The sequence below is a fragment of the Camponotus vicinus genome, unplaced genomic scaffold (genome assembly GCF_025532165.1).
Source record: "Camponotus vicinus isolate PSW18456_S1 unplaced genomic scaffold, iyCamVici1.0 SCAF_14, whole genome shotgun sequence".
NCBI classification, from domain to species: domain Eukaryota; kingdom Metazoa; phylum Arthropoda; class Insecta; order Hymenoptera; family Formicidae; genus Camponotus; species Camponotus vicinus.
Genome location: NW_028141950.1, coordinates 3,803,169 through 3,818,681, shown reverse-complemented (window position 1 = coordinate 3,818,681; position 15,513 = coordinate 3,803,169). Strand labels below are relative to the sequence as shown.

Genomic DNA, 15,513 nt, shown 5'->3' with positions numbered 1-15,513 from the left:
AACATGTTAAATTACGTTTGAACTATTTTATTGAAATTTAAATGTTTTATTATTATTCACGAACAGATTATGGATCCTAATCAAGTATACGACGCGATCAATTTGGGTCGGCGTATAGATGTGATTTGGCCGGACGAGAGGATGCGACAACAAGGTGGTCGTTCCGGCTGGCAACATTGGGTACCCGAAAGAGGTATGGAGGGTTGCGTAGTTCATCGTTGGTCGCCGAATCATCGCGATCCTAATCGACGATCGCATGTCGATAAGGTCATTCTACTCGTGAAGATCGAAGATAAATACGTGCCGATAGCTGAACAAGGCGTACGGGATTTAGGAGCAGAGGTTTAGTAAAATATTTTCGAAATTAGTGCAATAACATGCGATCATTGTGGCTTTTGTACTCATTAGCACGATCGCTCTTAGATATGCAGATGCGCGATAGCGCATGCATATTTAACAACTAGAAATCTTCACATAAGAATCTCTAAACGCTATTAAACTCCAACACGATGGCAGCATTTGGCATTATACAGAGTTTATTAGTGTTTCTTCGTTCTATAAGAAAACAATTAATTGTTGGTTTTTCTCGTGTATTTAATGTAATTTAATCCAAGAATTTTTAATGAAAATGTTTTTGTAAATTGTAATCGGAGAACATTATACAAATTGTTAATATTAATATAAACTGGAAACCTAAAAGAAATAGTCGCATATATAAAGTATGAATTATTTTTATTGTGTAATTACTTTTATGAAAACATACTTTTCTTGGAAAACATGTATAGCCAAGACTCTTACTTGAGGGTTTCTAGTATCAACGACGAAAGTGTAAAATAATGCGAACAAATGTATCATATTGACGATGTTGAATACTAGTTTCGTACTTCCACAAAGTCAATACTCGCCATTAGGACATAAATTAAAGGATTCAATGATTTTACTTAATTATATAAAACGTTTAACTTATCTCCATTGACAGGTTTCATTATAACATTGCAATATCTAGCTTTTTTTTCAAAATATTAAGAAATTTATATATAAATTATATATTTTTTATAATTTATATATTTTAAAAATTTATATATAAATTATATAATTTTTATAATTTATATATTTTAAAAATTTATATAATTTATATAATTTTTTATTTGCATAGATAAGATTGCTTATAAAATTTTCTCGGTACTTTAGCATGCTGTTTCCCAAATTTTTTTCATTAGTTTTATTTTTGTTAATTTTAGAACTTTCATCAGATATGATCGATAAAATTTCTTGTCAGATTTATATGAGACATTTATACTTCTTTTATCATCATTGTTAAGATTTTCCTTTTCAAATTATAAGAAACGCCGATGTATTAAAAGAATCGAAAATTGTAGAGTCCTGTATAGAGATAAAGAAATGAAAAGATAGAAATACAAGAATATTTTATCACCTTGTAAGTATCGCAAATACAACATATGTATATTGTTACTTCTCGCGAATCACAAAAAACAGAGCGCTAATCGCCAAGTTATTTAATTCAAAACGAAATTGTATCATGTTGTACTATATATTGTATATTATATGATGATATATTAGTTTATGTTCTCTCACACCGAACGGAGCAGACGTTACTTGTTGCCCAATGTATATCTAGATTACTTAATTATCGGTTAAGAGAAAAGGTAGCGTTTAAACACGTTCCTCTTCCACTAATCTATAATATAAATGCGGTATATATTTTTAGCGGTTGATATGGGAAAAAAGGACATGAATCGCCCCGAATAGTGAAACTACTATTTATGAATATACATAATGACGTATCAAATAAGAACAAGAGAAAGGGAATCTCTTAAATATACTGTTGCTATATCGTACACAGCAGATTACATATAACAAATGGTAAAATCGATAGACTATTTGTACATAAAATATCATTCGTGTTTTTCTACGAGAGATTTTGTTATACGACTTCCCTTTTTTAAAGTAGATAATGTAGATAAGTTGTAAATATCTTACATTGCGCATACCATCGCAGACCTTGAAGCGTCCAGAATATTATTCTACTCGAGCGTGTGTTATTTCACGGGGCCACACACGACAGGACATATCCGCATGCACTGAAATAGCGGTTATTAAATCCTCGCTTCATTTCCAAATGTCCATGTACAAAAGCTCGTTCAAAGTCACATGACATTACTTAATTGTATAGTAAAGTTGGTAAAGTTGTTAATCTCGCGACATTCTCAGTGCATTTACATTTTAGAGACACATCTTGTTAGATTGAACAAAGATATTCACATGTAAATGCATTGGCGTAATGCTCCATCGGGCAATGAAACGTCTACGCTGTTACTCTCGAAAGTTAGCAAATTATTTGTTTTTTTTAACTTTGTATATATAATGTTTGTAAATTAATTTGGCTTTACTTATTTCACATTATACATGTTATAAACGAATTCGAAAACATATATACATATATGTGTATATATATATATATATATATATATATATATATATATATATATATATATATATATATATATATATATGTATGTATGTATTAGTTATTTAAATACTAAGGAATGGTTGCTTGCAAAAATTCTGTAAATCCATATATATATACATACATACATATACATATATATATATATATATATATATATATATATATATATATATATATATAGCTTGCTCGTTCGACGCCGTGTAGAAAAAAAATATATATTTCACAGATAGAGAGAAAAAAAATAGTTTTTTGCAAGTGACCAAAGAATCACAGCATTGCCTTATCATGGTGTCTTAACAAACACCTGACTGATGATGAAAAAGATTATTATAGCTAGTCTTTTAATTGTTGGTATAACACACATTTATGTATCGCTTGCTGCCGAAGGTCGCGGGAGAGAGAAGTTATATGGAGTGTAATAATCTTTATTATATCTCTGGCCTACTATATCTTTAATGGACAGTACTTTCATACACTGATTGTACACACAAATCATACAATCAAGAATAAACGAAAAAATAAAATCTGATTAGATGATTTATCTCGGTTGCACTGCCACAGAAGGTACACATTGCGATTTACATCCAGTAATCGCTGTTAAAGTAATTATTCTCTTAATCTTTATTAACTGGCCGAAATTAATATTAATAATTTATATGTACACACACGCGCACACACACACACACACATTTTGTATAATTTAAATTACTTATAAATTACATACTGATATTTTTTTGTTTTTATAGAATTAATCTATGAGAAAAAAATATATAAATATGTGTATATACATGTAAAACAGATTTCAAAAATATTTGACAAATATTTATCTTCATAATAACGCAATTCAAATCACATTGCAAATTTATTATCATCGCACACAATTTGTTGTCAAATTGATTCGTAAAGTGATTTTTTTAATGCCACATACATATAAATATTAAGTGAAGACACAAATAGCTATTTTAAGATATATTGAAAAAGGTGTCTAAAAAGATGTATATCACAAGTGCTCGAACAAGTTTACAAGTTCTACAATAGCTTCTAATACTTTTTCTATTATAATTTGTATAATATAGGATTCTGTTGCATTTTTCTTAATATCTCAAAAACAAATCACACTTTTCTAATATCCTTTTGGTCGATTCAAGAATATAGGCTGCCGAGTAAGCTCTGCATTAGAGTATGTGCTATAGATAAATACAAATATTTCAATACAACCTGGATTTCAGATTTAGTATTAATATATGTGTATATATATTAGTGTATTAATATATTATATAATGAAATTATCTATATATATATATGCCATTTTACAACATAAATATGTATCTAAAATCTTTAAGTTATATAATGCACGCTTATCTGAGAAAATTAGATTAAAAAAAAGGCCGTAAGTTTCGGACGAAGTAGCTTGAAATATTACATATTTTTTCTATGAAAATACATTCACAAGTGAGAAAAAATGGAAGCATAAAGTTTGTATTATATAATTTTTACAATGCTACCATGATTAGGACTTTGTATTGTTATTTTCTGTAGTATTTATTGGTCCTTCATTTATTAGCTTTTGTATTAAATTCTCTATCATCTCATTGTTGACTAAACCGATAAATTTGTCTATGACTAAGCCATTTGAGATTGCTATTATCGCAGGTACAGCTTTCACTTCAAAAACATGCACCAATTCAGGATTCTCTTCTACGTCGATTATGGCCAAATCTAACTTGTCCATAGGTTCTATAAGCTCTATCAACTTGGGTGTCAATATTTTACATGGATCACACCAATCTGCGTGAAAATTGACTATAACTGGCACTGTACCATTCATCACCTTATTTACAAACTCGTTGTTATTGCTTATCTCGTAATGCTTATTATTTTGGCGAAACAATGAAATACGTCTCACTACAGACACCATGCAATTTCTTATATTGCACAACATCGTTTTTCTTTTTTTTTAAACACGTTACTTGTATAAATGAAAGATTAATAGCTATCTAAACAGGTAAACATTACATTTAAGTCTTGCACAAATTGAAGATCACCATATTTGTCAGCAAGCAAGAATATCTATAAAAAAAAATTGTTATCATTATTAATTATATATATATATTTTAGTGTTTATACAGATAAATTAATTTTTTTATCATTATGTATAATCATTATAAATTTCAATTCTATTATAGTAATAACATGTTTTATTACATTATTAATTTAAAACATACCAAGGAGGAAACGCCTAAAAAACCCAGTTGGAAATCCTAACTGGTCTAACAGTCTCCACCAATCCAAATTTAATATATCCGATGAGGGAAATTGCGGACGAGATAAGTAATAAAATCAGAAGTGTTATACGCCAAATGAAGAGTCGATCATACACCTACAAAACAAAGATTATTTAATCTTGCCTCGTGATTTATTTAATTATATAATCCTCTCACAATATAAATGAACGCGTTCACTGTTGTATTATTTTTACATATCTGTATACATGTATGTACATCTTATCTGTAAACATGTATAATTATCTTCCAATCTTTAATATATCGCATTCTTTCAATTTATCGATTCTTTCAATAATGCAACAGTGAAAGTGATCTAAGAGCTCTTGCAATTTTTTTTATCACAAAATATCGCCAATTAATTTAATTTTGATACTCTCTCTCTCTTTCTTCCTCGCACTTTGATATATCAAAGACATAGGTTAGAGCTTTCTTGGAGCACTGATGTCATCCGTCCACGCATTAGGATTTTTAAACACACACAATCGATATTGTATAAATACATTTCCGCGATTATACCTTGCTCTCCGTGGGAGCGGGCTTCTCTGACGCGCGCGGCACGTTAATCAAAATAATAGTAAACGCGCTCACGAGCAGTATAGCGATCGCGCCGACCTTCTTCTCGACGCGCAACGATATCACGAATATCAACGCGGCCAGCACCCACAGACTGAGGATGATGAATAATCCTACGCCGATGCCGAGTATCAAAGTGGTCATACCTTCGACGGGGGAAAATAATACGACGGGGAACTGTCAGAAGAAGGAGACGCGGACTTGACAGATAGCGCGCGCCTCACATATCGATCACCTCTATTCTAAGAATCTCTATTTTAAATCCTCTCCTCTATTTCAAGTCAGCTGTTTTTCCCCCTAAATTGATTGATTCTCCTCTCACCCCTCGACCCGCTCAAGGCCCCTCTTTCGCTTCTTTTTCTCTCTTGTTTTTCTCGTATACAAAAACAATAATACCGATTGTAGAGCTGTCTTTTTTTAACGTATAGTTAAACTGAGGAATTTTGCCGCTAATGTAATGTAATACCTGCGGTGAAGAGTTAAGAAGTTGTCGAAATCTTTTATTGATAATTGCCACTTTTCAATATGGATGTGACATATAATCCTATTGGATTCAACAAACAAACCGAGGCATTATTATGCGGCGTAGGAGGGAAAAACTTGATAAAGGAATTCAAAAAAAGAGATATATCGACTGATGCCTTGCATAAATTAACCAAGGAGGATTTCATACAACTTGGTAATACATTTACTTCAATATATCAATGTATCATATATGTTTTATATTGTTCGCATTGTATTTATAGGAATTTGAATTCTTGTCATTAACACGCATTATACATGAAAAAACCTAGTAAAAGAAAAAAATGTGAAGTTAATATTTACATATAAAATTTAACATGCTGCATAGATAATTATTGTCTTACTGTATAATTTTCATACAATTTTATATATTTTGTTAATTAGATTATTGAATTATTATTTCCTTTGGTATAAGCAATTAAAATTTTAAAAACGATATATAAAGATTTCTAAATTATTATTATTATTATTATTACTAATAATAATTTATTTTTCTAGGTGCTGATGAGCATCTCGCAGAAAACATGTTCCATTCTCTATGTATTTCAAAGGAAAAAATCCCAAGTATGAAGTTAAAGCCTCATCAAAGGTATTAAATCATTATTGAAACTCATCTATTAATAATATTGAATATGGTATTGAATCTAAATTCTAAGTTCCTTTAACAGGATATTTAATAAAATAGAAATATTGAATATGGGAAAGAAACAGTTTGATATAATGCAAGCTTTTATAACATACTGCAGAGTTAAGTTAAAAAAACAAAGAATTAATTCTTTTATTGAACCTGATGCAGCTTTAAGCGCTTCTAAAGTTCTAATCCTTGCTGCTCATTCCATTCTTAAGGAAGTTAACGAGACTGAATTAAAATTGAAAGAACTGGAAGCTGTGATAATTACGGTATATATATATATGTACATTCTAGTATCTCTACTGTATTTATATGTATATATTAAATTAATGTGACATTAATTAAATATTTTATAATAATTTAAGGGAATTTGACCATGTAACTATATTTAATTTAATTTTTTGCAGCCTAAAAGTAGCAGAAAATACTCTTATGTATCATATTGCATTTCAATCGGTGGATTATGCTTTACATCGTATATATTATTCAAGATTTTGGAGAGAAAAGTTTGACAAGATATTAAAATATTACTAATATGTATAACTATGCTGTTGTATAGATTATATGCTGCTATTTTTTGAGATACTTTTCTGGAAATATATAACATAAATATTTTTAATGACAAAAAACCTAGTAAAAGAAAAAATGTTGTTAATATTTACATATAAAATTTAACATGCTGCATAGATAATTATTGTCTTACTGTATAATTTTCATACAATTTTATATATTTTTTTAATTAGATATTGAATTATTATTTCCTTTGGTATAAGCAATTAAAATTTTAAAAATGATATATAAAGATTTCTAAATTATTATTATTATTATTATTACTAATAATAATTTATTTTTCTTAAGCTTTAAATTAATATATTATTAGATCCAAATAACTTGATCTAACATCATTCAATGATATATCCAAATTCCTCAAAAAGTTCAATAATATTCAAAGATGTTTTAAAATTGAGACTGAGATAATTAAATAGAATAACAAATTTTCTATCTTCAAAATTAACTTTAATTAATTTATTAGCCTGCATTATTGGCCTGCTTTTCTTTAGGGTGTATAAATTCAATTGAGAGGGGTGGAAAGCCAAATAATGTGTATACATATCACAGTGGGGGAAATTAAATAAAGGAAACGAGGATATAAGAATTTTGTTTAAAATTTATATAAATTATATATATATATATATACATGTATATATATATTTTTTTCAAATTATATTTCACGTTGCAAATATATCTTTATAAATTCTAGATTCGTGGCACATTTTAATCACATACAAGGCATATATTTGTTTTTCTCTTATCAATATTATATTTATAGAGAAAATCACAATCACGATAAGAGAAAAATCGCAAGGTGCACATAAGGTGAATCTCTAGAACCGTCATGGAATTTAGAGATAATACGACATATTCATCCGCGCCTCTCACTCTCTAGTGTAGTCGTACGTACATATATATATATGTATACACATACACATGTACCCCCCGGTCGCCGCCGAGGCGATTGCGCATGCGCGCTCGACCGCTGCGTTAGCTTTGAAATCTCCGCTTCAGTCGCGCTAAGATGGACGGCGGAGCGTATGGCGGCGGAAAGGCCGGGGCCCCTTTCGATCCGATCGCGTTCGTTCAGAGGCCGGGGGTCATTCTGAGAGCGGTATGCCTGGTAAGTCGCCCCGACAACGAGACCCATCGCCGAGCGTGATCGCGACAACGATCGCGATACCGAGGGAGCTGGATACTCCGACGCGGATGGTCATTGATTTTAAAAGAGTCCTCGGTCCTCCTCCCCCTCCCTCCCCCTCCCACTCCCGCAACCGCGATGGGGTTCTATTGATTTTTCGCGAATTCCAGCGGTACGTCCCCCGTATGTCATGGGTCTCTATGGCGTTCGAGCTTTAAATGAGATCTATTATCCAGTCGATTTGACGAATCGAATTTTTCGCGCGTCTCTTTATCTCGCTGGCCCGATTATCCTTGATAAGATGAGACGCACGAGTCGCTCCCTCCGTTCTGTTCTCTTGACAGTATTATATTTGGTAATTCTCCTCGACCTTGTCTTTCCCTTCTTTCTCTGCTCCTCAATGAACATATTTCGCTAATATTATAAGCTTGGTAGAGGAATTGTAATTAAATATGCAAGGAATCTAAAAAGACAGAGCTTGGTATATAAAATGCACCAAGCCTGCTACATATAATATTTCAAGAATTATAAAAAAGTTTAAAAAAAAATGAGTCCTCTAAACTATATGGATATTTATTTTATATCTTTTGAATACATCTTTACGGCTTATAGACATTTTGGTCGAAATGCATATATATATATATATATATATATATATATATATATATATATGTATTTAGTATTTGCTTTTCTCTTATGTTGCCAGTTCAATTTGTACTATTATTTGTCCACCCATTTATGTTCTTAATTTGCATACAAATAGCTTATATATATATTACATGTCACAGTGTATTATTGCATCTTTCCACTTGGATTATTCTATACATATTTTTATTATACTTTCAGCTTTTTGCAATAATTGTTTTTGGATGTATAAGCAGCAAGGGCTATCTTCCAAAAGACGATGGCAAGGAAGTTTGTCTTTACAATGACGATAATAACGCATGCAATTATGGGATTGGTATTGGAGTACTGGCATTTTTGGCCAGTATCGGATTCCTTGCGGGTGAATACCTGTTTGAACAAATGTCATCTGTCAAAACTAGGAAACATTTTGTCCTTATAGATTTGGGGTAAGCTATGAGCATTTTTACAGTGAATGTTATAGAATTATTATAATTGTGTAGTATACAAAAGATTATGGCAAAAGTGTCTTTTCTCCTTTAAAATATGAATTAATGTAATTTTTTATATTAATATTATTAATATTATCCATATAGTTTTTCGGGCTTCTGGTCTTTCCTGTATTTTGTGGGATTCTGTTACTTGACAAATGCGTGGAATAAGTCTCCAAGACCAAAGGATGGATATGGTGTGAATAATTTACAAGCAGCTATCGCATTCTCATTTTTCTCCATCTTCACTTGGGTATGTTTACTTGGCAAATATGGGACAATATTTTCTGTTAAATTATTAATATATATATTTATAGATATAATATAGATTATATAATATAATATATATAATGTAGATATTATATATTATATTATAATCTATAATATGTAGATTTATCTCATATATGCAATAACCAAACTTTTATAAATGTGTCTCAGAATTGTATCTAAAACTTGTTATTACAGGCTGCTTGTGCTTGGTTCGCGTTTCAAAGATTTAAACAAGGCACTGATGCAGCATTTGCTCCGAGTTACGAAGCAGATCCTGTTGGTGGTACAGGATATACAAGTTATCCCGACGCTACTGACACTGCTTATCAAGAACCACCGTTTGGTCAACAACAACAGCGGGGTATGGGTGACTTTCAAGCCCCTGCTTATTAAAAGTCATCCATAGTCAATACCAAAATGTATTTCCATTGGATGCACAGCGAGCTACTTACGAAAGAAGACAATTTAGGATAATTTTTCAGAACAAGATATATTGTTTCCATCACCTATTTTGCTTAAGGTAACTTGCAATTTTATAACGCACAAAATCATCTTTCCATTTTATTCCACTTTTTCACCATTTTTTGTATATATAATTTTTTTGTTTATTATTACATTAATACTAACCAAGAAATATAAAAGATACATTCTATATAAATATATTTCTGATTCCGGTGAATAATGTTAAGGTATGTAAGATATAATCTTTATTCAAGATTTAAATATTGTTTAATCTATACAATTTTATTTCTTTTAATATAGCTGTCATGGTATAATGTAACATTAAATGTCTTTTACAGACTAAAGAAGAACTTCATTCGCTGATAGGTCGCTGGGCAGCGCGTTGGTCATAGAGTAAGTTTTCATGGCAAAGATGTAGAAGGAAGTTATTTGTTAAACTGTGCTTCTTATTGTTGATCACTTGTAAGTTACACTTATATCCATATGCCCAATGTCACAAAAAGCGTTAGGCGTGTTTGAGATACGTCATATACGCTTAAACATACATTATAATGGTGGCCGCTCTCTCTCTCTGACCATCTTATGGAAGTAAATATGATATCTTATAATGAATAACTATAGCAACTCCATAATAAGTAAGAACTAGTATGTGCACAGGCTATGTATATTTTAACGTTGTAACGTGTTCATAGTAAACGCGACTTAAATGTAACAGTAATACAATTTATTGCATTACTATGCAATTAGTAATAAACGAGATACGTGAAATTTAGGATTGAAATCAATAAGTCAACACATATGTTTTATATTAGTGAGACAATACCTAAGTTACTTAAGTTATTTACTCATATCAGTTGTATGAACATAATGAAATATTCCTTACATAATAGTATTAGTAAATGTATTTGCACTAAAATGATGAAATAGCAAACAAAAGTTTCTATTAACATATGAGCAAATTATATATATAACATGTATAAATTATCTGCCATTTTGATTAATGCTATATATTAGATTTTTTTTAAATTTGTGAATTTCTCGTTGCAAGATTTTCGCCCATTAAATGCTTTAATATATATCAACAATTCATTAACATAAAGAGAAGGAAAACTATACATTTTTTAATAATCAAACATGGCCCAAAGAAAATTGCGAGTTCTTATATTTAATAACTCTTTATTCTAATAAATATTTATTTGATATACAATCTCAGGAATATAATTAATCAGATTATTTATTTATATATAATTATTTATATATTTCATTACTTATATATGCTGTATTTATGCAAGGTGACTGCAAAGTAAATATTTAAAATCTTATTTATATATTTACATGTTATTGAAAACATTTATTTAAATGATAATCATGAGAATGTGTGAATCAACACTCAAAATATATTATAATGATTTTGTCAGTTTGTCATGTTCATAATTTTGACAGATGTGTCACATGAAATAATGGAATTAAACACAATTAAGAATTTCTTCAGTTGGCTATGGAAGTAATTTTTTGTTTGAAGCAATAAAAATATTATATATACATATATTTACGATATAATTTTATATCTACAAAATCAAACATGTATTATATTTGCTTAAATATTTTTTTGGTGTATACTATCAGGCAAATATAAATATTATTAGAAATTTATCCAGTAATTTAGTAGCTTAATGATTAATTCGAGAGAATTATACATCTTCTAGGTATATGACATTTGAATTGTACAATTGAGATCCTTTGATGTTCATTCATTTAAAGACCATCATCATTTTTATGGATATTTGAGTTTGTAATTTATCTTCAATATTTTGATATATCTGATTTGCATAATTCTCTTGAAGAAAATATATGATAAGGTATTCTTATATGCATAATTTGAAAAGCATAGTTTATGTAAAATATTATGTGAAGTGCAATAATAATTATATTATATGTATTCCTGATAGTTCCAAAGATATTCCTTTTTGGGTATGCAGGATTAATTATAATAAAGGAAAATATTTTTTCGAGATTTAATTGTATTATTCTCTGTATTTTATTTCCTTAATAATTTATTTATCTACCTGCATATTCAAAGGGTTGGATTTTTAGATGTTTACTCTTCAAAATTGATCTCTTACTCTTTCGAGATCTTAACCCTTCCAAAATAATATAACTGATAATATTATTGACTAGCAGATGATGTGATGATGCACAGATCATGCACTCGTGAGTCTTCACCAAGAAGGGTTAAGACAATAAATGCAACCTAAATCTTTTAAATCTCTACCATATGATAGAAAAAATAATAATGCTATCACACTTTTAAAATCACCGTGAGATCAGAAAGACCAGAACAGAGAATGTAACGCTATCAAAAAAATGTCTATTGCAAACGTGTAAAGGAATAAAAACTGTATCAAGATGTGAGTATCGATAACTAAATAGCTGTTGTGTTATTGTACTCTTATACATATATATCATTGCATTTGATGCAGTAGCAACGTGTATGCGTCTGTAAAGATCTGAGTGTTTAGAGATGATCTAAAATGTAATTTAAAAGATAGCCAAAATACATATAAGTGATTATTTTTATGTAAGTCAAAATGATTGTATATAACAGCATAATTTCAGGATCACACAAAATAAACATAATTTATCGCAAAGCGCTTTGCGATAAATTATGTTTATTTTGTGTGATCCTGCCTTTTATTGAGTGTTCTGGATTATTTGTTTCCAATGCGAACGTGTTATAATTTCCTTTTTTTACTTGTTTCACATATCACACACATTTTTCACGTCATATACTTATAATCCCTTGCAAAGATACACGTTTTAAATTTCACAAAATATGCTGACAGTAAGTTATAAGAAAGACTTTTTCTAAAAACGCAAAAAAAAGGCATATATTTATTTCATCTATGCGGTCGCTTTTTCTAACAATAATGTGGTTTTTTCCAATATAAAAAATATGTAGTAATGCTAATCTACATAATTTATCATACAGTATTTTACATTTATTATTACATAACGATTTATCGCACGAATCTATATACACACAAAATCTACTGTCGTATCGTTTAAATTAAAAATGTTTCATAACGGTTTATATTTTTTGTTTTGTACACCTATTACATCTGCTATAATTATATAGCACATCTTGTAGAATTTATATATTCGTGAAAAAAATGCAGGATTTTACTCCCTAATAAATTTTTGAGTGCCTAATATAAATTTATTTAAGTATATAAATTTTTTTTAAGCTTTTCAGAAATATATTTAGATAGCAATAAGTGTCAATGTAATTAAGTTTTTACTTAATGTAGTCTTTTAAATTTCATTTAACATCTTATATACAGGTATTTAATCTATTTTATTTAATTTTTACAAAAAAATCTTGTGTTCAAAAACATTTTCTTTTTTTTTATAAAATATTTAAGCAGTAAAAAAAATATTATACATTTCAAATCTATTTAAAGATTAATTTGCAGTAACAAATTAATCTGTATGTTTCTATTTGTATAAACGACGACAGTATTTAGTGCAGATACACATAAAACTCAATATTTGAAAAACGTATTTCATGTCTTTTTGTAATGCTTTTGACGTTTCATTTTTTCTTCTTCTAATTCACTGAGTATACTTGGTATATGTTCTAGAAGATGTTCACTAGTGAGCTTAAAGTTCTCATCAATCCATATTTGTTTCAATTTTTTTAAAACTAGGCCGATTATCTTTGGATTCGGCACGTGTTCCTTCATCATATTGCCGTTGATGGGAAATTTCGGAATTTTCCATTGTTCGACTTCATCCAGAAGTTCCATGGCGCCACGATATTTCAACACCTCCTTCACGTATTCTCGATAGATTTCATATCTGCCTGTTGACTGAATAAGGATCAATTGCTGATAAGGTTTTAATGGTTTTTCACATGGTTTGTACTCCCTATGCTGCATCAGAAAAAATGCTAAATCTCTGTCGGAATTGGACAGTTTCAATCTGTTGTGCACTGTCATTACTTCATCTTCATTCCTTAGCATCGACACGATCAAGGATATGGGTTTCAAAGTTACATTATTGGACAAGGCGCGTTGATAAACGATTCGAAAATTTTCTACGACAGGTTCCTCAGGTAAACCGATATGTTTACTGGCGCCGCATTCGAGTAGTTTCAGAGTCAACTCTAGGGCAAAATTGCCCATCAGAATTTTATTCCACTCGCTCCAGATTCTTTCACCAGATATTTGTGACAGACCATCAATATTTTCTTTCAATGCCTTTATTGTAGCCTCATTGTGTTTATCAGGACTGTCCATTATTCTTCCATAGAAACGGAAGTACCTAGTAATCAAATAATGCACAAACTTAATATAATAAGTTTCAAATATTTAATAAGCAACTTAAATTAACATTTAATATTTAATACAAGATACATATGTTATAATATTATATGTTATATAATCATAAAAATGATTTGATAAATATATATATTGATGTGTCTGCATTTAAAGCATACCTGAGAATTCGAAGATAATCTTCACGTATCCTGGTATCAGCGTCACCTACGAAAACCACTCGTTTTTTTTGCAGATCATCGTAACCATAGAAGTAATCATACAATTTACCATCGAGGTCGAGAAACATGGAATTAATAGTCAGATCTCGTCTATTCGCGTCCAGCTTCCAATCCTTTGTAAATTCTACCTGCGCGTGCCGTCCATTAGTCAGGACGTCGATTCGCAAAGTAGTAATTTCAAAGTTCTCCTTGTCGTTTATTCTCGCTGTTATTGTCCCATGCTTCTCCCCTTTCTCATTTATCATTCTGATCTCCTCCTTCGTGAACATCTCCTTCATCTGCTGCGGTGTAGCATCGGTTGCGAAATCAAGATCCTTGGGCTGTTTACCCATGAGAATATCGCGAACGGCGCCGCCGGCGATTCGTAATTCGTAATTATACTTCTTGAATAAATTCGCGAGGGTCTGCAATTCCGGTGTGAAAACCGAATGAAATTCCGGGCGATCCAGCTTCATGATGACGGGATCGGTTCTCGACAGCACGTCAAAGTTTTTAACCTCCATCAAAATCCTTTCCGTCCTTACGTTTCTTCTTGCAAATTTATATCTCTCTGTCTAAAACAATAATGAAAATAATAATCGTTTCATCTGTCACATTTTTTTTTGTATTTTGTCTCTGTAGAATTATTCGAAGAAACCTGCCAACGTTGAAATCAGCTGGGTAGTTGACATAACCCAACTTTGACTTTTTTAATTTTTTATCTATGCTGTGACAGAACGATTGTTTTACTTACGATTTTGTGATGAAGGAGTCTGCTGAGTCGATTCGTTACTCGCCGAGCTAGTACACTTAACATAATGCGTACGCGTATATTAATTTTATTATTCTTATACGTAAATCGCACGTGTTGTCATCATTCATCTCGTATCATCTGGCATCTCTATGAATTCAAATAGCTTTTCTTTCACGCATA

General features: G+C 30.3%; 5 protein-coding genes across 8 annotated transcripts in view; 2 read left to right on the top strand and 3 right to left on the bottom strand.

Annotated features, from left to right (window-relative positions):
• Positions 1-3,212, top strand: part of Pcx (pecanex) — a 16,370-nt gene extending 13,158 nt beyond the window's left edge. For all 4 annotated transcript variants that reach the window (XM_083088810.1, XM_083088809.1, XM_083088808.1 and 1 more), the window contains one exon: positions 67-3,212. In XM_083088810.1, the coding sequence (XP_082944936.1) occupies positions 67-348 (282 nt within the window). In that variant the 3' untranslated portion in view covers positions 349-3,212. The remainder of the gene's footprint in view (positions 1-66) is intronic.
• On the bottom strand, positions 2,927-4,433 carry LOC145965361 (thioredoxin, mitochondrial). Its single transcript, XM_083088852.1, has one exon. The coding sequence runs from the start codon at positions 4,431-4,433 to the stop codon at positions 4,002-4,004; it is 432 nt and encodes a 143-aa protein (XP_082944978.1). The 3' UTR covers positions 2,927-4,001.
• LOC145965363 (transmembrane protein 218) lies at positions 4,423-5,606 on the bottom strand. The gene is made up of 3 exons (XM_083088856.1): positions 5,293-5,606; positions 4,717-4,871; positions 4,423-4,561 (listed from the first exon to the last, which is right to left on the bottom strand). The coding sequence occupies exons 1-2, from the start codon at positions 5,491-5,493 to the stop codon at positions 4,731-4,733; spliced, it is 342 nt and encodes a 113-aa protein (XP_082944982.1). The 5' UTR covers positions 5,494-5,606; the 3' UTR covers positions 4,423-4,561; positions 4,717-4,730.
• Positions 5,192-12,619, top strand: Syngr (synaptogyrin). Its single transcript, XM_083088857.1, is given in 8 exon segments — positions 5,192-6,028; positions 6,370-6,460; positions 6,528-6,771; positions 8,049-8,177; positions 9,042-9,268; positions 9,416-9,563; positions 9,776-10,100; positions 10,381-12,619. Coding segments are annotated over 7 exon segments (1,191 nt in total). The 5' UTR covers positions 5,192-5,874; the 3' UTR covers positions 9,974-10,100; positions 10,381-12,619.
• Positions 11,160-15,513, bottom strand: LOC145965355 (CCA tRNA nucleotidyltransferase 1, mitochondrial). Its single transcript, XM_083088839.1, has 3 exons — positions 15,334-15,513; positions 14,541-15,154; positions 11,160-14,365 (listed from the first exon to the last, which is right to left on the bottom strand). The coding sequence occupies exons 1-3, from the start codon at positions 15,394-15,396 to the stop codon at positions 13,606-13,608; spliced, it is 1,437 nt and encodes a 478-aa protein (XP_082944965.1). The 5' UTR covers positions 15,397-15,513; the 3' UTR covers positions 11,160-13,605.

What these genes read in the sequence shown, in the direction of transcription:
- LOC145965361 (XM_083088852.1), bottom strand. Translation starts at nt 4,433, where the DNA reads ATGTTGTGCAATATAAGAAATTGCATGGTGTCTGTAGTGAGACGTATT.
- LOC145965363 (XM_083088856.1), bottom strand. Translation starts at nt 5,493, where the DNA reads ATGACCACTTTGATACTCGGCATCGGCGTAGGATTATTCATCATCCTC. An exon ending in CCGCTCCCACGGAGAGCAAG is followed by an intron (nt 4,872 to 5,292) that starts GTATAATCGCGG and finishes TTTGTTTTGTAG; the next exon opens with GTGTATGATCGACTCTTCAT.
- LOC145965355 (XM_083088839.1), bottom strand. Translation starts at nt 15,396, where the DNA reads ATGTTAAGTGTACTAGCTCGGCGAGTAACGAATCGACTCAGCAGACTC. An exon ending in GACTCCTTCATCACAAAATC is followed by an intron (nt 15,155 to 15,333) that starts GTAAGTAAAACA and finishes TTATTGTTTTAG; the next exon opens with ACAGAGAGATATAAATTTGC. An exon ending in GATTATCTTCGAATTCTCAG is followed by an intron (nt 14,366 to 14,540) that starts GTATGCTTTAAA and finishes TTTGATTACTAG; the next exon opens with GTACTTCCGTTTCTATGGAA.